Source organism: Littorina saxatilis, linkage group LG4, assembly GCF_037325665.1.
Source record: "Littorina saxatilis isolate snail1 linkage group LG4, US_GU_Lsax_2.0, whole genome shotgun sequence".
In the NCBI taxonomy this organism is placed as follows: Eukaryota; Metazoa; Mollusca; class Gastropoda; order Littorinimorpha; family Littorinidae; genus Littorina; species Littorina saxatilis.
Genome location: NC_090248.1, coordinates 13,129,776 through 13,154,331, shown reverse-complemented (window position 1 = coordinate 13,154,331; position 24,556 = coordinate 13,129,776). Strand labels below are relative to the sequence as shown.

Here is a 24,556-nt window from a genome sequence, read left to right as displayed (position 1 = left end):
AAGTGTGCACAGTTTCAAAGCTCTTGCTCAAAAAACATTCGAAATACACCCCTTTTACCACCTTCAAAATCGAAGAAAATCAGGTCTAACAAGAGGCGAAGCCTTCAAGGCTCCCGTAAGAAATCGACAAACAGTAACACAAACTCAATCACTCCGTCACAATACACACACACAGTAAGCATAGACACAGTGCAAGAGTGGGAGACGCTAGATCTAGATCTGTCTGTCTGTAGCCTACTTACGGGGACACGACTGCCACTGAGATCCACACTGCCCTTTCGACAGCGCTTCCTCGCGCAGACACTGAAAACACGCTGTGCAGATCAACCTGTAGGAAATCTCCTTTGGTATCTTCTTTATCTATTTTTTCTGGAGCCGCTACGAAACCGAACAATGTGAAATCGTCTTCCCCGAACTGAGAAGTGAATCTATACCACAATGCTTCACGCGATCTGACCTAACCTTGACCCCTGACCTGGTCTACATACCACACACAACACAAACCAGTCACGTGTTTTTACCCCCCCCCCCCCAACCCACCACCACCCGTTTTCTTTGGATACACACTTTATCTACATGCCGACGAAATGTTGATCATTGCTTCAATACTTTGAAGCTGTTGCTTGGATAATAACCCGGTAAAATTAGTATTTCGGTGTTCAGTCAAATGTTAAAGTTTCTATCACACACGCACGCACACACGCACGCACGCACAGACAGACAAAAGTTAGCATCGCATAGGCTACACTTACGTGAGCCAAAAAGGGAGAAGTCTTAAAATGGAGGTAAATTTAGAGAGGTTATGAACACAACATCTGAGAAAGGAAGGTCTTAAAAAGGAGGAAGTCTTAGATTGGGAGGTCTTAAAAAGGGGGTTCCACTGTAACCTGAACGTTACGTTTTTTGGTGATGAACGGACGGCCCCTGCTCATTACTCGTTAGACTCACTGATTACTCAGGTGAGTCAAAAAGTTGCAACTCTACACAGGAATTGGAATTGTGATTGGTCAAACAAATTGTATTTTTAAATAAATTGACCTACATACATGTATTATTATCTCCCCGATACATCAGCAGCAACCGAGCCGCCGCGACAACTAGCCAAAAGTTGCCCCTACATCATCAGCCGTGCAGAGTGGGGGGCCAAGGACGCCAATCCGCCCCTCGTGCCGCTCACAGAGACGCCCGGCCATGTGTATATCCACCACGGAGCCACACCCCCTGACGGTTGCCATAGCACCGGTCTGTGCAAGGCCATGGTGCGAGCGTACCAAAACTTTCACCAGATCAGCAGAGGCTGGTCCGACATTGCCTACTCCTTTCTGATTGGCGAGGATGGGATGGCTTATGAAGGCCGAGGTAAGTGGGCGGAGTTTGTCTCTCTCTTAAAATAACTTGAAATCTAAATTTCTAAAAGGAAAGAACAAAATCAGATTTTTTAAGAAAACAACAACTTTACTTTACTTTATTTAGTGTTTAACGTCGTTTTCAACCACGAAGGTTATATCGCGACGAGGGAAAGGGGGGAGATGGGATAGGGGAAAGGGGGGAGATGGGATAGAGCCACTTGTTAAGTGTTTCTTGTTCACAAAAGCACAAATAAAAAAATTGCTCCAGGGGCTTGCAACGTAGTACAATATATGACCTTACTGGGAGAATGCAAGTTTCCAGTACAAAGGACTAAACATTTCTTACATACTGCTTGACTAAAATCTTTACAAACATTGACTATATTCTATACAAGAACCACTTAACAAGGGTAATAAGTGAAGAATTTTATGGGTGAGAAAAGGAAAGTAAAAGGACTTTGGGGAGGCAGAAATAGAGAAGAAACAAGACAAAGATCCTAATTAGGTTCACGGCATCGAGAGTGATGCGACCTTCTCTCAGAAGTTAGTAGAGAAAGCTCCCCCATCCACCACCCGGGGGACGCGCCTCTACGCCAATTAGGGGCGCGAGGAAAACAACAACAACAACAAAACAACTCAAACAGGTTAAATAAAAGCAAAACGGGCAATTATAAAGAACTGCGAACAAATGGGGAGAAGAAGTGAGTGCTCATGCAAATGAATGGGAAGAACACATGGACGCTTATGGAACTCACCTTTGTGAACATTTAACAATTAGCCATACAAACAGAACTTAAATGGATAAGACAAGGATTCCAGTTTTTGGATTCCTGCAGTGAGATACGAATGAGAAAAATCCTTTTTGTTGGTCGTTGTTTTATTTTACATTTAATCAATGCAAAGAATAAATGTTCATGCATGGGCCTCACTTTTAAAAGCAGTAACCGCCCAAGCTAAATTTTCGCCCATGAATGCATGATGAACTTTCACATTTGTGATCGAACAAGAGACTTTCATCTTCCATAACTAATTGATAATGAATCTCCTCACAGGTTAATGGACAAAGGGGACACAACCAGGGCCAACACGATTTTTGCGTGATAGGGGACTTTCCTCACCACTGCCCTTAACACATTAGCTTTGGTTTAGCTCTTTTTTTAACTTTTTTTTACAATGACTAATATATCATTAATCTCCTCATAGGTTTAACAACGTAGCCCACACACTAGATCTACAAGGGACTGAGTTTCGGCATGATGCAAGGACTCTAATTACTCTCACGCCGTTCTCACCTAGTTTTAACTATTAACCGAGTCTATTACTGACAACCACTAATTGATCATACATTTCTGACTTCAAAGGACTGATTGCCATGGGTTTCTGCGCGACAGAATGCCTTACTCACTATGTGTCGTCAAGGCACTATAGCTACCCTCACACATTTAAACAAAATCAATCCTCTGACAACATATGACCAATACATCTTTTAACTCCTCGCAGGTTGGACAAACGTAGGCGGACACACCAAGGGACACAACCACGACGGCCTGGGTTTCTGCGTGATCGGGGACTACACACACCGGGTACCAGACGCCGCTGCCCTCAACACCCTACTGGCCCTGATACAATGCGGCGTTGACAGCGGCTACATCACCCCTGACTACATCTTGCTGGGTCATCGCGACACCGCCCCCAATCACACCGTCTGCCCGGGGGATGCATTCTACCCCGTCATTCAAACCTGGCCGCACTACAACTCTACGAATTAGCCAGTTTGATGCTGTTCTAAATAGGGCAATCAAAATTATGACAAAGCTATGCTCATCGCGAAAAAAATCACCAAAAATTCAAAACGTAACTGAGCTGTGTTGTAATCTAATCTGGAAGAAGAAAACAAAAAATAATGAATGCAGTTAAAGCTGCCCCGAAGACAAAACCCAAGTGTGTGCTTATTTTCATGCACAGAAAAAAATCTTGTCAGAACAAAATCAGGTTTTCTAGATGGTACTGTTAAGATTAAGCTCAGTTGGTAGCGCGCTGGATTTGTATTCAGTTGGCCGCTGTCAGCGTGAGTTCGATCCCAGGTTCGGCGGAAATTTATTTCAGAGTCAAATTTGTGTGCAGACTCTCTTCGGTGTCCGAACTCCCCCCCGTGTACACTACATTGGGTGTGCACGTTAAAGATCCCACGATTGACAAAAGAGTCTTTCCTGGCAAAAATTGCTTAGGCACAGTTAATAATTGTCTACCTATACCCGTGTGACTTGGAATAATAGGCCGTGAAAGGTAAATATGCGCCGAAATGGCTGCAATTACTGGCCGTATAAAATTTCATCTCACACGGCATCACTGCAGAGCGCCTAGAACTGTACCCACGGAATATGCGCGATATAAGCCTCATTGATTGATTGATTGAAATTGTAGGGAAGCTGCACACAGTGTGCAAAGTTTTATGAAAAACACATAACAGAATGTGAGTTTCTCTCTCTCTCTCTCTCTCTCTCTTTCTCTCTCTCATGAACATGTATGCAGTCTGCATGAATTAAGGTACACACACACAAGCACACTCACATCACAATGTGAGTTTCTCTCTCTCTTGCAAAATGGTGTGCAGGTTAGTCCTGTACGAATGCAAGCACTCACACACATACACACACACACACACACACGCATGCATGCATTCATGCACGCAAGCACACACACACACACACACACACACACACACTCACACACACACACACACACACACACACACACACACACACACACACACACACACACACACACACATCAGATCTTGCAAAATGCTTTACATATTTTTTTCAAAAGTATTCCAAAAGTGAACTGTACAATGTTTTAACTATCACAGACTATATGAGAAAATGTAGATGGCATTGCAAAAGCAATATGGAATGTTACTAACAATCAGCTGTTGAAGGAAGTATATAACAAACAAAACACTCATCTGGCTACAATGCACCCCAAGAATTTTGTTGTGAATAACAATACATGTATATAAATGAGACAATTACTGCAGACTTAAAAAATCTTCCACAAAAATAAAAAGGCACAGTTTGTCAAAAATAAAGTTAATTGTCATCATTTTCACGAGTTTTCATTCACAAAAACTTGGTAAATAAATCTCATGTTCCCCATGCAATAACTCGAGGTTGTGAATGGGTTTGAGCTTTCATGTGAAACGTGGATTGTCAAAGTCAAAGCCAATCAGGCTGACTGTTTGATGTGTGGAACCATCGTGGCTTTGGATTTGTGTTTCCGAGGACAACGATTGTAAGCATTCACTCTCAAAGACCCAATCAATGTTGATAATTACCGCGGCGACTCATGGTCAATTTGCAACTTATCTCTGTAATCGCAAAATCCACAACAAAAAGTCATAAACACTTAAAAGAAAAGAAATATCCTCAACACTTACTGAATTCACAGGTATATGATCCCAGCTCTGCACATTTTCAGACTGGAAGAAAAGCATCAACAAGCTACGTTTGACGTCACATAAAAGTTTGACGTGTTATCTCGTGCTACTGTGACGATGCTTTGTGGCCCGGAGTTGGATTCTAAAAATTCGTCTACCTGTGGGTTATTGTGCATTTTGTTGCACAACCAAAATGATGACAAAAACGATGTTTGGTAGCTTGTTGTCAGACCAGCACTTTGTTGTTGGTCCTCGGGGAGCATATCGCCTTTTGTTTCATATTTATCAACCGCGGCCTTCGGCCTTGGTCGATAAAGATGAAACAAAAGACGATATGGTCCCCTTGGACCAACAAAAAAGCTGGTCTGTCAACAAGCCACCAAACATCTTATATTATCCCTGGAGTAAAATCTTGAGCAATTCATTTATAACTGTCACAGATTTTGAACACACCCTCAAATGGGAAGAAAAGAAAGACTCCCACAGACAATTCTGTGAGAATATATTAATACACTTAAATGTGACAAATGAAGATGCAACAAATGTTGCTGTACACTCAGCCAACAACAGCAAGTATACCCGTACCTGCAAAACGAAGACCAATGTAAATACATAGTACGGTCAACCCTGTCTATAACAACCATGCACCCAAGGATCTTTATAGACAGATGGTCGCTAATGGAAATGTGAATTACATAGCACAGAACCTCTTTGGCCTGGAGTTTCTTTAGGGTGGTCGTAATGGGCAGGTGGTTATTATCAAGATGTGGTCGCTAAGGCAGGTTTGACTGAATCAAAAAAAAATTCTTTTATCATACAAACTGAAAAACACTCAGTTCCAACCTGTAAAATCTCACACAGTAATAATGGAACTGATATAAAAAATATTAAAAAAACACGTTCGTCTACATGTTATTGAAAATAAAAGTTCCTTGACAAAGTTCGCTCCTCTGGGGGATGTATGAATATGAATCTCAGACAGCATAGGAATGCAGTGCCTACAATGATCTTCCTTGGGTTTGTTTTCTTCTACAAATTTTCCAAAATGGACACAACATTTCAAGCATTTTGGAAATTTGAAATAAATTTCAGCATTTCACACACTGCCAATCCAAAACAACATCACCAATTGGGCCCTAATAATTTTATTCTGAAAGCATTTCAATTACACATTAACATGCTTCCATTTGAAACTTCGAGGTCTTCATCAGGGATTGACGCCCGACAAAAGCTAATTGAAGCCCCACGGAGCGAAGCGACGGAGGGCTTCAATTAGACTTTGGGAGGGCGTCAATCCACGATGAAGACCGAGAAGTTTCAAATGGAAGCATGTTAATGTTATTGTAATTCAATCTGACGACGATCTCTTTCCTGCTTTCATGCGGTTGTAAACAGACAGAATTGGTTCTGTTCTGTTCACACACTACTTTCAGTCCACCTACCTGCAAGGGTCAAGTCCCAAGAAATATGTCTCTGTATTCCTATCGTATCACTCTGCTCCTGTTTTGTTTTCTTTCACACAATCTCCTACTTGTAAAATGACCCTCAAAGCTAACCGAGACTAGTTGAGGCTGTATCAATGCGCCTCGCCAGCAGGTTGTTAGTGGATTTTTTAGCGAGTGGTTATCGACAATTAATGACCGGTAATTTTTAAGGAGTTGGGGCATTCTGACCAATCACAACATCTGTTTCATTAAAACGCAAACTTGATTGAATTTCAATACTGTATGAATTTGGGGGTCTAAGAATGTGAGTGATATCACCAGGAAAAGTTTCCATGCAGACATCTCGATCTTCACAAAAGAACTAAATGAGAATATGTCGGAGTAATAATATAATGTTGTCAACTGTTATAATATCCTTTATGATAACAGCACTTTGTACACCATGATCATGATAATGATTCTGATTATCAATTGTTCAAATCAACTTTTCACCAAAATCAGTGTAAGAATTATTGAGACAATACAAAACAAATTGAAAAACCAAAGTTTACTGCCACAAAAACTTGTGACGTCTCAATCAGCTATATAAGAAGTCAGACAGTTAACCAGACAGGCGAAGTGGCGCAGTGGTGGCCTCCTAATCGGGAGGTCGTGAGTTCGAATCCCGGTCACTGCCGCCTGGTGGGTTAAGAGTGGAGATTTTTCCGATCTCCCAGGTCAACTTATGTGCAGACCTGCTAGTGACTTAACCCCCTTCGTGTGTACACGCAAGCACAAGACCAAGTGCGCACTGAAAAGATCCTGTAATCCATGTCAGAGTTCGGTGGGTTATAGAAACACGAAAATACCCAGCATGCCTCCCCCGAAATCGGCGTATGCTGCCTGAATGGCGGGGCAAAAACGGTCATACACGTAAAAATCCACTCTTGCTAAAACCATGAGTGAACGTGGGAGTCTTAGCCCATGAACGAAGAAGAAGAAGAAGAAGAAGAAGACAGTTAACCATCCAAAGCACCTTGCTGATTTGTTTTGTGCTAAAACTGATCAGGACTTGATATCATGAGGGACTAGCTGTCAACCAGATCACTGTGCGCCACAGTGGTACTTGCCACGTTAGGCCCCTCTGATGAGAGGACACCTCCCATGAAAGGACGCCTTCTGTTGTCCCTTTGTCTACTTACATGACCAAAACATACCTGTCATGACAGGCTGCCTGCAATGTAGAGACACTTGCCAGGTCCCAAAGGTGGCCTTTCATCGCAGGTACTAGGTATCACTGTCTCCGCGAAGGATCTAATGAGACACTGTCCTGAACATTCTCAGACCCAATATAATCGGGCAAAGTTAAATACAGTTTTGTTTAAAAAAACGAACACAATCAAAAACCAACAACAACAAAAACAACAATTCATTTTTTTGCACGATATCCGAATTTTCAGATCCAACTAAATCAGGCAGAGTCTAAAAATGTGACACCTGTAATGTTCATGGCAGCTGATTTAGATTTAATCCAGAGAAATACATGCACACAACATAGTTGAGCCCCCAGATCCTGAAAGAAAAATGAACCGCAAAACAATAAATTCTGAAGACACAAGTTTTGTTTCAGACATGTCCAGTGGAACCCCGATTTTCAGATCTAAAAAAAATATTACAAAAGCAGCTAGGTCTTTAAGAAAAGGGAATCTTTAAATGGAGGTGAATTGTATCAGTCTATGAACCGAAAACTCGAGGGAGTCTTAATTTGGGCAGGAGGGGGGGGGGGGGGGATGGTGGTCTTAAAAGTGGTGTTCCACTGCATATGCACTTCTACATGGCCCAGGACTGCAGTTTATTGAGGATGTAAAGTTACAGGCCCTTCACATGCAAGTTTCCAAGGACCATCTTCATGAGAGTCATCAGAAGACTCACCACCATTATCATCACATGGATACAGAGGGTGATCTTCATCAGCTTCTACTGGCCAATCATCTCTTTGAACAGGCTGACACAACACCCTCTGACAAGTCCTGGCATGCCTGGGACCTTCTGCTTCTTTAACCGGCTGGTAGAATGCTCTCTGAGGGTGATCTTCGTAAGCTTCTACTGGCGGACCTGTTCTCTGAACCGGATGGTGGAATTCTCTCTGAGGCTGATTTCCATAAGCTTCTACTGGCGGACCTGTTCTCTGAACAGGATGGTAGAATTCTCTCTCAGGTTGATCTTCATAAGCTTCTACTGGCGGGCCTGTTCTCTGAACAGGATGGTAGAATTGAGGCTGATCTTCATAAGATTCTACTGGCGGACCTGTTCTCTGAACAGGATGGTAGAATTCTCCCTGAGGGTGATCTTCATAAGCTTCAACTAGCGGACCTGCTCTCTGAACCGGATGGTACGACACCCTTTGATAATTACCGAAGTGCCTGGGATCTGCGCTTGCGCAGTTCTCTGTTTGAAAAACAACTTGACAGGAGGGTTCATGGACAAATGAAACATCTTCCCCTTCAGCACCCGATATTAAGCTTCCAAGTTCTTCTGGAAAATGCACCGGAGAGCATATGCCAGCATGAGGGTTGCTGCCATTTCTTGGAATGTTTCCATTCAAATGTCCGTTTCTGTGCAACACCTCAACGTGACCCAAATCATGACCCGATCCTTTAATTTGTCCATTTTTGCATGAGCTCTCGGCACAACTCAAACTTTTAATCAAGTTTTCCTTGTCTTCTGGCAGGTTGAAAGTCTTTCGGTCCAGTAGCTGAAGGAATTTATTTTCCATAAGGTTGTTGAGCCTACCGTGCAAAAGTTCAGAAGGCTTCAAATGCGTCTGTCTTCCTTGGCAAAAAGAAGCTACCCTCACTTTCTTCCACAGCTGTTGATTGGTGAAAATGAGCTTCAACAACTCCATTACTGCAGTAAATTGATTGGAATCTGGCAACGATGGATGCAGAGAAATCAAAATAGCCTCGCAGTCTCGCATTGCTATGACGCTCATGATGTTTTCTTGGACAGCATCAGTGATTTTAAACTCTCGTTTCTTCAGAACGGTGTGTAGATTTTGAGACGGCGCAGAAGGGCTGGCAATGCACAACACTCTAAGCTGTGGTAGCTCTGCCGTTTCAATCCCATCCCCTAGAAAACAACAGGAATAAAATAAGCTTGCTTTTGGTCTCACAAAAAAAAAGGTTATTGTTTGTTTCAAAAGTTTAAGCTTTTCATCACAGGTATCACCTGAGATGCAATAAATCATAGAGAAGTGTACTTGGGTGATGATAATGAGGTGGAGGATGTTAACAACGAGGATGCTGATGAGGGACGATGTGATAATGATGATGACAGCCACGAAGATGGCAATGTTGATGATAACAATGACATCGATGTTGATGATGACCACGGCAATGATGATGGTGATGTTGACGGTGGCAATACTAATCACAATGGTCACTGAGTGATGACAATGACGATGATAATAACATCAATGTTGATGATGACTACAATGGCAATGTCGATGATGATGTTGATGATGATAACAACAGGGAGAATGATGATGACTGATAATGCATGATGCTGATGAAAACCCATAAACAATGCTTATGATGATAGCAATGTTTCAGAAAAGCCGGATATGACATCATCAAATACATTTATCAAAAAAATGAAAAAATGTCTCGGATATCATTTGCAAGAACTCTCGTACAACGTTTCCTAAAGACCAGTCCAGTAGGAATTTCCCTGAATCACTCCACACATACACTCTACACACACAGTCACCACCACCCTCGTCTCAATTCCCCGTCAATGTTGTTGATGACAATAGCGATCATAATCATGATGACAATGCTGATGGCAGCAATCATATTCTCTATTCTGAATACCCACACTTATCAATCATTTCTTCCTTTGACATTGATGACATAATATTAACTCAATATCCAAGCGTTGACTACCTCTGGAGTACACATCTGAATAATGTCTGGTTTCTTTTCACTTTAAAATGTTGTCATCGAGCATTTGAAAGAGTAACTGGATACCATTCCTTATACCACTATGATTTACAATAATTCTATGCCAGCAACGGTGCTTATGTCAATAACAACAAAAGGAGGCTGCCGTAGACCTGCCGCGCAGCTCTGGCACAAGGTCAGCAGAAAAGTGTACACATTTAAAATGTGATACTGACATGTGACCTGTAATGAAAACGTGTCAAGTATGTAGCCCGCAAAAACTCTACTAGTTGAAAAAGTTTTTTCAATGGTCTGGCTTCATAAACAAAGAAGACAAATATAACTGTTCATTACCTGCATCTGCCCTTAACATGACCTTGAAATTTGACAAGGGCCAACCAAATGTCAGATCTAGCTTCAAAAACACCCACGAAAACCCTTAAAGTTAAAAGTTTCTGTTCAACAGACAAGACACTGCTGATTGGACAAACTCCCATGATTATTTAGGTTAGTTAAAAGAAGTTAAACAAAGAATGAAACAAGGAGGAATCCAACAACAAAGTGAGTGAACAAGTATGCAAGTAAGTAAGGACAAACAACAAAGTGAGTGAACAAGGATGCAAGTAAGTAAGGACAAACAACAAAGTGAGTGAACAAGGATGCAAGTAAGTAAGGACAAACAACAAAGTGAGTGAACAAGCATGCAAGTAAGCAAGGACTAACAACAAAGTGAGTGAACAAGCATGCAAGTAAGTAAGGACCAACAACAAAGTGAGTGAACAAGGATGCAAGTAAGTAAGGACCAACAACAAAGTGAGTGAACAAGGATGCAAGTAAGCAAGGACAAACAACAAAGTGAGTGAACAAGGATGCAAGTAAGTAAGGACCAACAACAAAGTGAGTGAACAAGGATGCAAGTAAGTAAGGACCAACAACAAAGTGAGTGAACAAGCATGCAAGTAAGTAAGGACCAACAACAAAGTGAGTGAACAAGGATGCAAGTAAGTAAGGACTAACAACAAAGTGAGTGAACAAGGATGCAAGTAAGTAAGGACCAACAACAAAGTGAGTGAACAAGGATGCAAGTAAGTAAGGACCAACAACAAAGTGAGTGAACAAGGATGCAAGTAAGTAAGGACCAACAACAAAGTGAGTGAACAAGGATGCAAGTAAGTAAGGACCAACAACAAAGTGAGTGAACAAGGATGCAAGTAAGGACTAACAACAAAGTGAGTGAACAAGCATGCAAGTAAGTAAGGACCAACAACAAAGTGAGTGAACAAGCATGCAAGTAAGTAAGGACAAACAACAAGAACCCTGATATCCCTCCCTGGAGTGTCTGTAAAATCGACAAGTCTGGCAGTGGAACGAAATTCAGATGTGGATGGAGCAATGAGTACTGGGACGGGGCGATGGGAGAGCATATGGGACAAGGAACAAGCGTCGGGACAAGCAACAACAAAAACCAACCTGCATGTTTTTTCTTGTGACGATAGAGAACTACAGCGACCAGGATGGAAACTATAATCAGACTGACGATCACCACCGACACAATCATTCTGCCTGACCACAGCCACCCATATTCTGCAACAAACAACAAATAAGCTGAGAAAATCAGGACTTAAAATGGAGTCTTAAAATGGGGGTAAATCTACATGCAGACATTAAGAACCGAAGATGTTAAAAAAACAAGGCCTGAAAAAGTTGCGTGAAGCAAAATTACTACATTTAGTCAACCGGTCGAACTCACAGAATCAAATTAACGCAATGCACTTTTTCCTACCAAGACAATTATAGCTTTGTCGATACCCTGAGGCCAGGAGCCAAGAAAGCTCTGCTACTTTCACAGGAAAAGCGTGCAGAAAGTGACAAGCCAGTATTGCGCAGTAGCATATGGCCAGGTTGCAGATCATTTTAAGTAATAAGCCAGTATAGCGCAGTAGAGTATAGTGTGTCACAGGAAAGCGCGCTTTTCTCAAAAAAACATTGACTTTCTGACCTTGTTTTTAATCCGAACATAACATATATCTTAATGGTTTTGGAATCAGGAAATTATCAAGAATAAGATTACTACAATTTTAATTTTGATACGAATTTTCAGATGTTTAATGACCAAACTCATTAATTAATTTTTAAGCTTTCAAGCTGAAATGCAATCCCATAGTCTGGGCTTTGTCAAAGATTGCTTGACCAAAATGTCAATCAATTTGATCGAAAAATGGGGTTGTAACAGTGTCGCCTCAACTTTCAGAAAAGCCGGATATGACATCATCAAATACATTTATCAAAAAAATGAAAAAATGTCTCGGATATCATTTGCAAGAACTCTCGTACAACGTTTCATAAAGACCAGTCCAGTAGTATTCCCTGCATCACTCTACACATACACAAACAGTCACCACCACCCTCGTCTCGATTCCCCATCAATGTTAAAACATTTAGTCAAAACTTGACTAAATGTAAAAAAGGGGAACTAAGTCTTTATTTGGGGAGGTCTTTACAAACTGACAGTTTGAAGAAAAATTAAAATATAAATCACCTTGTGTTTGCCTGGACTCCTCAGGGAGCTGGAGTCCTGTTTTGTCGAGAAGTGTCACTTTGATTGACGAACAGGTCAGGCCCTTTTTCTGGCATTCTGGTGCGTGGGGCTTCACTGACACCTGTCAACACGATGTGATGTAACACAACTGCACAGGGGCAGAGAGCCTCAAATTCGAAACAACTGCTATCTAACGTAAATGAGCAAAGAGCTAAACATAAAAGAAGAAAGGAATATGCAGACGCAAACATCTGAGATAGTATAGCTCAAAGGGAACTGCTCATTATTTTGAATGAATTCATATCTTACTTCTCCCCTGTATCTCACCAAATATACGGTTTATCAACAGGCACAATCGTTCCAATGAAAACAATTCGGCTCATCACATCAGGTCTGGCTAGGCTTCTACATGGAATGAGAACAACCCTCCACTTGGTCACATACCAAAAATCAACATCCTCACTTGTTCCTTGTGTAGAGTGGGAATTTTGTAATCACTTAATTTTACAGATGGCAACCAGTGTCTGTTTAGCAATCAATTCATTACAAAACTTGCCACTCTGCACCCAGGATGGTGATTTTGGGTGAGTGTCCACCTGGAGGGCTAGTCTCATCCCATGTAAAAGAATGAACAATATATTTCTACAAGTTTGGCATTTTCCATGATAGTGACTTACTGAAACAACGCTGCACTCTGGTGGGATGTCTGAGATCTCAACAGTTGGCGATGAGATCACCTGGTAATAAAATCATGACGAAGAATTAAGAGCCAGCATGTGACATACCAGCATTGACGTGCATTCACAGTCCAAGACAGACAGACTGATTATCGAAGCTGTTTCACCCACAGATACACAGACAAACAGACACACTATATCTCACTCTTTGCCTCATGCACACACACACACCAAATGTTATTTTTCATTCTCTTTCTCCCTCTCTCACACATGATGCACGCACACTCACACACACACACACACATATATATATATATATATATACAGACTTTGCTCTGTAAATCTCGGTCCCCCTTGAGGAGGGTCTGATGCTCCCAATAGGCTGTCTGTGAAGGGATACTTATTTCTCTCTCTTTCTCTGCTAAGAGATTTTAACAAATCTCGGAAGAAGGTCTCTGCTGACTTTCAATTGTTTCTTTCACAATATATATGAGTTGTTCTTTGCTACTGGTCACAAGTGGGGGTCAGCTCACACGGACGCATTTTTCAATACAGTCTAGGGGAGAAACTGGTCACAAAGCACCCAGTACATGCCAGAGAGATAGGAGAATCGGCACAATCAAAGAAAATACCAAAATAATTCAATAGATATGGAAATATTAAGATTTACTGTGAAAATGCCAGCAAAAATGGCGTCCAAAAACGGGAACGCACACTTGGTGCGTCTTTGAAGACTTACCTCCCGTTCTGTGTTGTTGATAATAGTCGTGTTTGTGCTGTTGTTGTTGAAATAGTATCTAATAAAACTGATGCAGTTCTTGAAATGTTGCAAATTATTGTTGTCTTTGTGAAATGCGAGAGTGTTCTGAGGCGTAATCTGCATACGGCTGATGTCCCACATAGGGTACCCCACTTCGATCAGCGTATCACTCCAAATGAGCTTCATAGCAGAAAAGCAGATACACTACCAACACACTGCATAACAGATCTACAAGTCTGAGCCAGAATCATTGAAATTTACTTTCTGTATAAAATATTGCAATCAAATTTGTTCACGATGTCCCACAAATAACGCAGGTTACCCTCGCCTTCGATTCAAAGTAACTCCAATCTGACTTAATTACAATCGAAACGCAGATGACGAACTGATTCACCACAAATTTGTGGTATTTTACACACAAATTTCAACTGTGTTGTTTCGCGATAAACATCCATAAACAAACAAATGTGGCGCCGTCACGTCGCCTTGGAAGGAATAACGCAGGTGACCAAGGCTTGTTTCCGATACCTGTCTGATTAAAATCATCGTTTTTTCACGAATGACGGCTCTTTGGCAGATCTGGTGAGTTGGAAACTGTCTATGAATGTTTCATTTAATGTCAAATGCGTACATTCTTGTCGATATTGTTACCTTTGGGCTCATAAATTAAGTCAATCGTCGTGTTGTCCGAAAGTGACTTTTGTCAGCATAGAACTTACTGTGCTTTGATCATTGACTGAGAAGAATCTTCCGATGACACTAGTTCATTTCACTACGCGACTGCAGATCTGCAAGGAAACTTATGGCAGGGGAAATAAGCTTAACTGAAGACGAATAAGCGGAGTAACTGTTCTTCAACGGATTGCTCTGACTGATCTAAATATTTAGATCTTGTCGTTTGCTAGTCTGCTAGTAAGTAGTCTTCGGTCGTGTGAAAGTCACATCTATTTCGACTGTGCACATCGATCCGTGTAGTGAAATGTTGATCTTTGATGATTTGGCAACATAACTTCGCTAAATGTGCTTCGAGTGTATCTCTCCGTTAACCGCATTTGAAAACGTCTTTTAACAAGACCATGTTTCGACAGCCCCGACGGGGAGGATCCTCGATAGCTCACAGGGTATATAATGTTTTCCGCCGTTTTTTGAAGAATCCTTTCAAATTTGCTATTCCAAAAGTACCTTATGACACGACTCGAGTGGCAAAGAACATTCTCTGCAATTCCTGTCTCAGTCCGTGCAGCCGTTTCGGGTCCTATCGTCATCATACAAACATACACACAGACACACAAGAACCAGCTTTAAAAGTTAGATTATGTAGGAACCATGTGAACCAGTGATTTTTTCTTATGTACAACAGATACTACAGTATTTCTGCTTTATGAAAAGCAATATTTCAAAAACAAAACTAGAGATTTGAATTTTGACCACTTTTCCCCCTTTCTGTCACCAGTACTGAAGAACAACTCTTATATATACACAAAACCTACCTGTGCAAAAATATTTCTTTGCAGACACCCAGCAGCCACAGCATATTTGTTAACACCACTGATGGGTTGGAAGACAACATGCACTCGTGAAGTGGAACGCCAAGCTGCTGCCACAAGTTGCATGGAAGAGGAACTGACATCTGCATTGTTAAAGCAAAAAGAGAAAGACATATAAATGCTCTGATGCCATGGACGTTCAAGGTGTAACGGGGAAAAATCAAAATACTCAAAAGGACAAATGAAAGAGACAAAACACACCCCGGATCAATCATTTTTTTTTTATTTGTGTTGCCTGTCTCGACTCGTGTTCCTTGTCAGTATGCTCTCACACCACCCCGTCCCAGTATTCATTGCTCCATACACATCTGAATTTTGTTCGGATGCCAGACCTGTCAATATTACAGTCATATTCTTAATAATCCGTGGGCAGGGCTCCCCACACTGTACCATACATACTAACAGTCGGAAAAAAAAGAACCAGAAATGTATGAAGGGGGCCCCCAAGATGCACTGAGCTTGAAAAAGCAATGAATGTCTGTTATCATGCATACAGTCAGTTCTGTTTGCAGACTGTAAGTTTATGCTATTACAATCGCTCACGTAGTTACTAGCTTCAAAGCAAGACAGGTAAACTCAGCGGTAAACAAACACATGCCACAGATGGTGTCTAGAGAAGCCATACAGGGCAAAACTACACAGCCATCAACCAAGACACTGTAAAACGGAATTGACAAAAACGTATGCAAGGTGAGTGCGCCCACACACACACCCACACATACATGCATATGCCAAGCATCTCTAAAAAGCCAGGAAAGGCATGTACAGTACAAGTTCAACTATACACCACTGTTCCAAACTCCAGCAAGTTGTCATCCTGTAGTAATGTGACATGTCCATAGCTTTTAAACGCAGAGAAAGTGTGCTAGACTCACCTTGATAAACAAGGGTATAGTTGAGGATGTCACCTGCAGAAAACGTAGAAAAAGAGAGGTAGTAGTAGTACTCCAGATGGACACTGACACTGTCTCTCAGCCCAATAGCAATGCAGTCATAGGACAGCTGGATCTGTGACAGAAAGAAAAGGCCAATGACAAGAAAGCTATACCTCCACAGTGCTCAGACCTGCCAATTACCTTGTGAAACCTCAAGTGTAGCAATTTAAACAAAATTGAGGTTTCCATAGTGGGATTACAAAAATGACACTTTTTTTCTAAGAAGAAGAATGGTGGATAATGGATTTTGTTTATGAATTTAATTTGAGCCAATCATAGAAGAATTATAAAAAATCTGGTTGACACATCAAGATGCATGTCATGTGTAAACCTACAAGAAAATCCTGATACATGTACATATATATCGGACAGACTTTTCTCGTCACATTAATGAACAGGTTCATGCTATAGATTTCTGGAGAAAAAAAATCATGAATAGCAGTGAAATGTTGATGCTCTGTCAAGTTTCTCTTCCTTTGACTCAGGTGCATGAGGCGCAGACCTAGACAATAGAATTAGAGTATCACATGATGTCATTTTTATGAAGTGACGTACTGTGACATTCTTTTTCTATGTGAGCATTTTCTTTACAAAAAAAAAGGATGAAGGATCGTGTTTTTGATGTGCACTGATCGCTTACAACTTACAGAGAATCTAAAAAAAATGAGAGCGCTTGATGGTTATTGAACCATGATCCGAAACAGTCTATCATCCGTAAGCATTCGTAACTCTCCGTATGTACTCGTCGAGAGGGAGGTGAAGGTCCTTTTCTCCTCTCAAATGGAGCAGTTTACGGGCAGATCTAAATTTTTTCTTCCTTGTAAATATGGAGCATCTATTGATGTAAAATGTTAATATCTAAGTCGTGCAATCTTTCTAAAACAAAACGGTTTTCTTGGCTAGAATTCACTGGAATTTCTCCCTGACGACCAAGTTATTGATGCACCAACAGTTTTATATCTCGACTTGATTTTGATAGCTTTCGTGTGCAGTCTTGCAATCGCTACGGCACACTTGCCCGTCACCAGACCCATGTGTTCAGACACTATTGGGATCCGAACCTAAAGAAAACACAACAGAAACTAGAATAAAAAAACAAGAAAGGTAGGTTGTTGGAACGTTTGTTATTGACAAAACAATACATTCACAAATATATCGACCCAACCGTCTTTAAAGTGCACAGACACACAATGAGTAACGAGAACTTAGCTTGATCGAATGTGTCAACCGCTTGTTGGGAAAGTCCCAAGCGAATGAATGATTATATGACGTATGTAAAAAAGAATGACGTCAGCGTCGAAAGAATGTTGAACAACAGAAACCTGTTTTGGTAAATTCTTCATCAATATTTCGTCCACCTGTCACTGACTTCTTCAGGTTGGTAATGACCTATTTATTCAATCTATTTGGATCCCGGATTTTCGACAAGCTTTTGCCTGCAATGAGCGTAATCTCCCTTGAGCTTGCCCCATGCTAGTATTGGGCAGGTGGCGTAAATGGTCGCCAGGGCATGCTGTCACCATGAACATGAGTCTACACTAGCTTCTAAAGGACACTTTGTGTTCCTTGCATTTATATACACTGGGATGGAAAGCACACCATCAGACAGACTGACAGACTGACATGTCATTCAACCTACCTGATCGTCGTGTGTCAACTGGCTGAAGCTACTGCCACTGAAGTCAAAGACTCTGCAGATGTGATTGCGAGCAAAGTAGTTGTCAATGCTCTCTTTCCCCGCACTGAATTCCACCATAACAGCCGATGCAGACGGTGTGTTGTCTTCACCTCAAAGATCAAAATTCTGTCATTAATTTTGTGTTGAATTTAGATTCTTTTTTAAAACACATTTTTTCAAAGGCCCAGAACAGATGGTAGTTTTGCATTATTTTAGAGATGAAATTCTCTCTGCAACAGTGAAAACTAATCACAGAATGTGCATTAGTCATACATGATAGAGAAAGATTACACTAAATTTAGGCTGTTTCACACATATAGATCGATAACACACAGGGGCCAATTCTGACCTTTTCAATATGGGGGTTTAACAACTCAGCTAAGCTTAAACAAGTTAAAAAAAGTAATAAACAGGTAATAAAGAGGCCTGAAACTAAAGCGGATAAAGTTAAATCCTACACCTCTTTTGATGCAACAGCTGGTAACTAAACTTGTAGACTGTTTAATTTTGGAATGCTCACAAAGAGGGGACAACTTGTATGCACCCATGAAATCTGAATTCAACAAAAACGAAGTTACAGTGGAACTTCCCCTTGAAACCCCCCAATTTAAGACTTCGATCCTTGTCTTTTCGCACTTTTTGTTCATAAGGACTGGGTGGCCGAGTGGTAACGCACTTGCGCTCGGAAGCGAGAGGTTGCGAGTTCGACCCTGGGTCAGGGCGTTAGCAATTTTCTCCCCCCCTTTCCTAACCTAGGTGGTGGGTTCAAGTGCTAGTCTTTCGGATGAGACGAAAAACCGAGGTCCCTTCGTGTACACTACATTGGGGTGTGCACGTTAAAGATCCCACGATTGACAAAAGGGTCTTTCCTGGCAAAATTGTATAGGCATAAATAAAAATGTCCACCAAAATACCCGTGTGACTTGGAATAATAGGCCGTGAAAAGTAGGATATGCGCCGAAATGGCTGCGATCTGCTGACCGATGTGAATGCGTGTTGTATTGTGTAAAAAAAATTCCATCTCACACGGCATAAATAAATCCCTGCGCCTTGAATATGTGCGCGATATAAATTGCATAAAATAAAAATAAAATAAAAAAATTAAAATAAAAATAAATCCCTGCGCTTAGAACTGTACCCACGGAATACGCGCGATATAAGCCTCATATTGATTGATTGATAAATGTAGCCCCATTTTAAGACTCACTCCTTTGATTTTCTCAGATTTTTTGAGGTCTTAAAAAGGGGATTCCACTAGCTGTACTTGCAAATGGAAGAAGACTGTCTTTACCACAGAGGGGAAAGTGGAAGGTGAAGTTGAGAGACACTTCAGGCGTGAGGGGTTGACAGTGGAACATGAAGAGGCTGATGCTGGCCAGTGTTGCTTGACACGCCTCCTGGAAGGCATGGTGTTCCCCTGGCTCAAGAGATTGTGATGAAATCTCTTCTTTGATTTTATCGCAGGCATCTGCAATTTACACAAAAAATAGTACAAAAACTGCCGGGAATACTGTTTTAACCGTGCAAACTGAACAATAAGGATTACTCTAAGGGATTTCAGCAGCCATTGGAAATAACTGTAAAGGAAGCACGTTTAACTGGGTATACACAATATATACCCATGCGTTGACATATATGTGACAGGTGAACAACTTCATGCACGTAAAAAAAAAACATTAAAAAAAAACAGAAAAGAAATTTACAACAAAGACATTAAGATATGAAGAACTAAGGCAACCGTTAGGTAAAGGAAAGATCCCAAACTTTTTTTAATTGAATTTTATTTTCATTCAGCTGCATAAAAACAAATGCAAATGAGCGCAAAGCGTTTGCAGTCTCATTCACAATTAGCATTTAGTATTAGCAATGCCATAAGAAGTAAAACATACCGCTATGAAGGTACAAAACAACTACACAATGAATAAGTAAAGAGAGGAAAAGCAGAGTTCTATGCTAGTCATCAAGAGGCAAATAGATTTCAAAGTCTTTCTCACTGGGGAAATGGTTCGCATAGTTCTTTATGCTGCACTGCAGGTATTTTGTTGAATGGTTATAGGCACCCTGAAACAAACAGAATTAAACAAAGATTAAATGGGTAATTCTTCTCACACAGAACTAGCCTGACTCATTTTCATGTGCCTGTTGATCACTTGATGCATAAATTGTATGTACCACAGTGGAAATAATCTTTCATTAGCTACCTCCGGATGTTTAATCATTTCAAATTACCAGCGGTGAACATGTAGCCAGAGTCAACAGCGTGCAGTGGTGAGTTCCTCTGTGTGTTGTGTGTTGTGTGTGTGTGTGTGTGTGTGTGTGTGTGTGTGTGTGCGTGCGTGCGTATGTGTGTGTGTGTTTTAACTCACCGTGACTGCACACTCAGTCGGTCGGCAATTGGCTGGAATGTAAACATTACTGTCGCCATGATTTTGCTCCGAATCGAGGCATTCCGAACTTTCAACTAACACAAAAAGAAAGTTGAAGGCCAAAACAAACACGAGTGTTACTGTTAGAAGAGCAACACTGAGCAATCCATGTTCCGTGTTCATTCTCTCCCTGCAACCACAGCAGACATGTCGTGTCACCTTTACGCAAACGTAAATTATTACAAAAAATTAGCAACAGGGCTCGATGACGCTAGGTGACATGGCTTTTCACTGAAAATGTCTTGTTCTTCTTGGAAACGAAGTTTTGTCAACTTCCTTGACGTCTTCATCGCGAGTGCTCGAAGAGGGGTCTGACTAATTACTGAGCGACCACGCGCGCGACCTCAAACTAAAACATTTACATGTAATATTCTTGTTGTTCTAGTATCTTCATAGTATTTTCTCACGTTGTATCATGTTTTCAGCCAAAGAAATGAAAAATTAGGGAGTTGTGATGCATTTTTGAAGAGCTAGCGAGCAAAAGTGAAAGCACCGGATTTCTGTCACACCGTCGTCCGACCACAGCCTGCGGTAGGTATCGCGTTTATTGCACCATCACTATCATAATAAACAAGAAATTCCTCCGAGGTAGGAAAAACACCCCCGTCCTTACCATTCTCACTGCCACCAACTGAGAAGGTTATTTCCCTTTGACCATTAATATGTCCCTCTATAAGTCCTTGTAGAATCTTAATCCACCAATAACTCCCTAACCGTGTGTTTGACTGGTCCCAATTTTTGTAAGGACCGTCTCAGGAATGTATAGAACCCAGGGGTGAGTTTTGGCGCTCGCCCGCTCGCCCCCGGCGACTTCAAATCGCGTCGGGCGGGTTCGAAATTCCTCTAAAATCGCCCGCCTGGCGAGTTCAAATTTCGCTGAAGCACAAAGTTGTTAGGCAACGTAGTCAATCGGAACGGCCGGCGAACAAATATCTCTGCGGGCGATCTCAAAATCTGTCACTTCTCTACTGCCCACTCATCCCCCCCCCTTCCCCCACTTTCAGAAGGACTCAGGACTACCACCACACATTGGCTAGACAGCTACCCCCCTCCGCCTCACTTGACCGTGTCATCACCCCTCCAGTGCCACGAGCCGCTGGCCGATTGCATCAGCAGTCAAAATAGTTAAACCACCCCTTCGTCCCCCCTCTTTGCGCTATTCACTTCACCCCCTCTCTTATATCTTATCCTGCGCTCACCAATCCTTCAGAGACTTTCACATGTTGTAAAACAGTTTCCTCTCAGATAAAAACTCGGTCATTGACCCCGAGTAAGAAGGTCAGTGTCTCGACAGGCAGCTGTGTTCAGATTGCAAGTACCGGTCATTGACCCAGGTCTCAAGGTCAACCAGCTTTTACAATGCATCTGCCTTTGATCTGACCGCCCATCCAGAGCAAACATATCCCCCCTAGCCCTCTGTATTTTTCCTTTGATGTGCATGCTGTGTACCACTGATCCAGTTTCTGGGAAATGTATAATTATGTCATTGACTGCAGGGATACTCATTGAGACCATTTTCCAAAATATGTTAACACCAGCTTTGCTGACCAACTTAGTACAAGTAGTGACAGTACTACTGCTGTTCATTATTTCCCTTCAACTAAGGAAGTAAAAAATAAAAATAAACCGATCCACTATATGTGATAAAGAAGAAAAGACAGACCTTCAACAATAGGACAAGGGATGCAACTCTGCTGAATCAAAAGCATAAAGATCACCTGTGAACAATTCTAGGATCAGGAAATCTGAACATCTGTTTGTTTTCATTAGGAAATAGAAATGAAATATAATGCTTTTGATTATTTATGACTTAAGCTGTGGTTAATTTGGCTGGTATGCAACTTTTATACTTCTGCTTGATCTAACAGTAATATTAATAACACAGACATAAAGAAAAAGAAACAAAACAAGAAAGCAACTTAGAATTTTTTTTTTTGTAGTCAGCTTTTTATACTTGGTTTTACACAACAAAAAACATAATTTAAATTAAAAAAAAATGCTGATTTACTCTTTTGTAGTGTGTGTTTATGTGGTAAGTAGAGTTCCATAGTAAATTACTTTGTAAATTGTGTGGTAGGGGGTACATAAATGGGGTAACTTTTAGTGAGGTTTAGTGTGTGGTTGTGTGACAGGGTGTGAATGTGGTTTTGATTTCTTGTTTCTTTGTGGCGGCTTTTATTTTAAATTCTTTGTAAAAACAAGGTTAATTATCATTATATTAAAACATAGGAATTTAGTCATCAAGTTTTGTGTGTGTTTGTGGTAGTTATTAGTAGTGCAAACTGAATCCACATGTATGCATTATAAGTATGAATGTACGTCTTTTGTGTATGTGGTTAGCACGCGACGAGCCGCTGGGGCGGTTGTAAGAAATCCCGGCAGGTTGGGGGCCGGTTGGGATTTTGGGGGGCCGGTTCAATTTTTGACTTACCGGCCCCCCTGGCCGGTAGCAAAAAAAGTTAAGGTGACCCCTGAGAACCTGTTCACCAAGTTTGGCGACGATCGGTCCGTTCATTCTTGAGATCTATATGCGAACATAAACACACAAACAAACAAACACATCGACCGAATCCTATACACACCCCTATACCGGGGGTGTAAATAGTTTTTGTTAATATGATAGTGTTGGTGCAGCGAACGATACCTACCGCCTGTGGTCCGACCCATGGACTTGACTCAAAAAAACCACCTGAAAACACACAAAAACTCCCCCAAAAAACATCTAATATTACTAAGTCTAATTTCTTATTGAAGTTTTGGACATGTTTTTAGAACACACGCGACCTCAAACTAAAGCATTTACATGTCATGTTTTTGTTGATATAGTAGGCCTATAATCGCATTGTACCAAGTTGTAAGTCATAGAAATGAAAAAAAGAGGAGTTTTTAAGCATTTTCGAAGAGCTAGCTAGCGAAAGTGAAAGCCCCGGATTTCTGTCACATCCGACCATGTCCGACTTGTTTTTGGAGCACGAGCGACCTCAAATTGAAGCATTTACAATACATGTAAACAAAAAAAATATTGGATGAACATTCTTTTTGGAGTCGCGCGTGGTCGCGCAGTAATTAGTCAACCCATCTAAGAGTAACCTCTCTTCCCGAGAGTCTTCAACTTTGGTGTCCTTTGGACTAATAATGCATGCTATTGCTTGCTTTTATTTAATTGCCGTTTTGTTTTTGCACTCTTTTACATGTAAAATATGCATTCTCCTCCGGACACTGTGACAAACTCACACACAATTGCACACCCCTGTGAGTTGTGTGCCAGTTCGAATATTGCAGTTCACACTCTTTTTACGACAGGTACCGTATAGATAGATTGGTCGTGTTTAGTGGTATGTGTTCTCAATGGCTACCAGTAAGTTCGTCACACGGTAGATTCGTCACGGGTGACGAAGTTACCGGCAGGGTGGGCGGCTGTTTATGCTTAGAGCTTATAAGATAAGATAAGATAAATTTGCAGATGTCTAATGCCGCGAGGCCTATATCTGATCTTTTGATCAGTACTATTAACTTTCCTAACTGAGATGCTTTCAGATGTTTGATTTGTGGGAGAGATTCAAGATTCACAGAGAGAGAGAAAGAGACTGAGAGAGAGAGGGAGAGAGACTGACAGATCAGAGAGAGTTCTCAATTGAGCAGTTTTCACTGACACGGCACAGTCCGAGCGTTGTTATTTTAAAACCCGAGATCTACTCATTGAGCAGTTCTCAACAGACTGTAGTCTGAGAGAGGGAGCGAGAGAGAAAGAAAGAGAGAGAGAGCGAGAGAGACTCAGAATAAACAATATAGGGAGAGAGAGAGAAAGAGAGAGAGAGAGAGGGGGGGGAGGTGCAAGGTTGTA

General features: G+C 41.3%; 2 protein-coding genes across 10 annotated transcripts in view; one reads left to right on the top strand and one right to left on the bottom strand.

Moving 5' to 3' along the window:
* The window catches only part of LOC138963996 (peptidoglycan recognition protein 1-like), a 31,159-nt gene extending 27,796 nt beyond the window's left edge, over positions 1-3,363 (top strand). For 2 of the 3 annotated variants that reach the window (XM_070335870.1, XM_070335871.1), the window contains exons 4-5: positions 1,075-1,359; positions 2,850-3,363. In XM_070335870.1, the coding sequence (XP_070191971.1) occupies positions 1,075-1,359; positions 2,850-3,118 (554 nt within the window). In that variant the 3' untranslated portion in view covers positions 3,119-3,363. The remainder of the gene's footprint in view (positions 1-1,074; positions 1,360-2,849) is intronic. The other variant, XM_070335872.1, reaches the window with a different exon arrangement.
* The window catches only part of LOC138963993 (uncharacterized), a 47,664-nt gene extending 26,186 nt beyond the window's left edge, over positions 1-21,478 (bottom strand). For 5 of the 7 annotated variants that reach the window (XM_070335861.1, XM_070335862.1, XM_070335863.1 and 2 more), the window contains exons 1-9: positions 20,653-21,478; positions 20,281-20,347; positions 19,578-19,754; positions 18,248-18,396; positions 16,549-16,681; positions 15,617-15,756; positions 13,367-13,426; positions 12,690-12,810; positions 11,621-11,734 (exon numbers count right to left, since the gene is read on the bottom strand). In XM_070335861.1, the coding sequence (XP_070191962.1) occupies positions 11,621-11,734; positions 12,690-12,810; positions 13,367-13,426; positions 15,617-15,756; positions 16,549-16,681; positions 18,248-18,396; positions 19,578-19,754; positions 20,281-20,347; positions 20,653-20,835 (1,144 nt within the window). In that variant the 5' untranslated portion in view covers positions 20,836-21,478. Of the gene's footprint in view, positions 1-4,144; positions 9,339-11,620; positions 11,735-12,689; positions 12,811-13,366; positions 13,427-15,616; positions 15,757-16,548; positions 16,682-18,247; positions 18,397-19,577; positions 19,755-20,280; positions 20,348-20,652 lie in introns of those variants that run through there. The other 2 variants (XM_070335860.1, XM_070335865.1) reach the window with 2 other exon arrangements.
* Between the last annotated feature and the right edge of the window lie 3,078 nt (positions 21,479-24,556).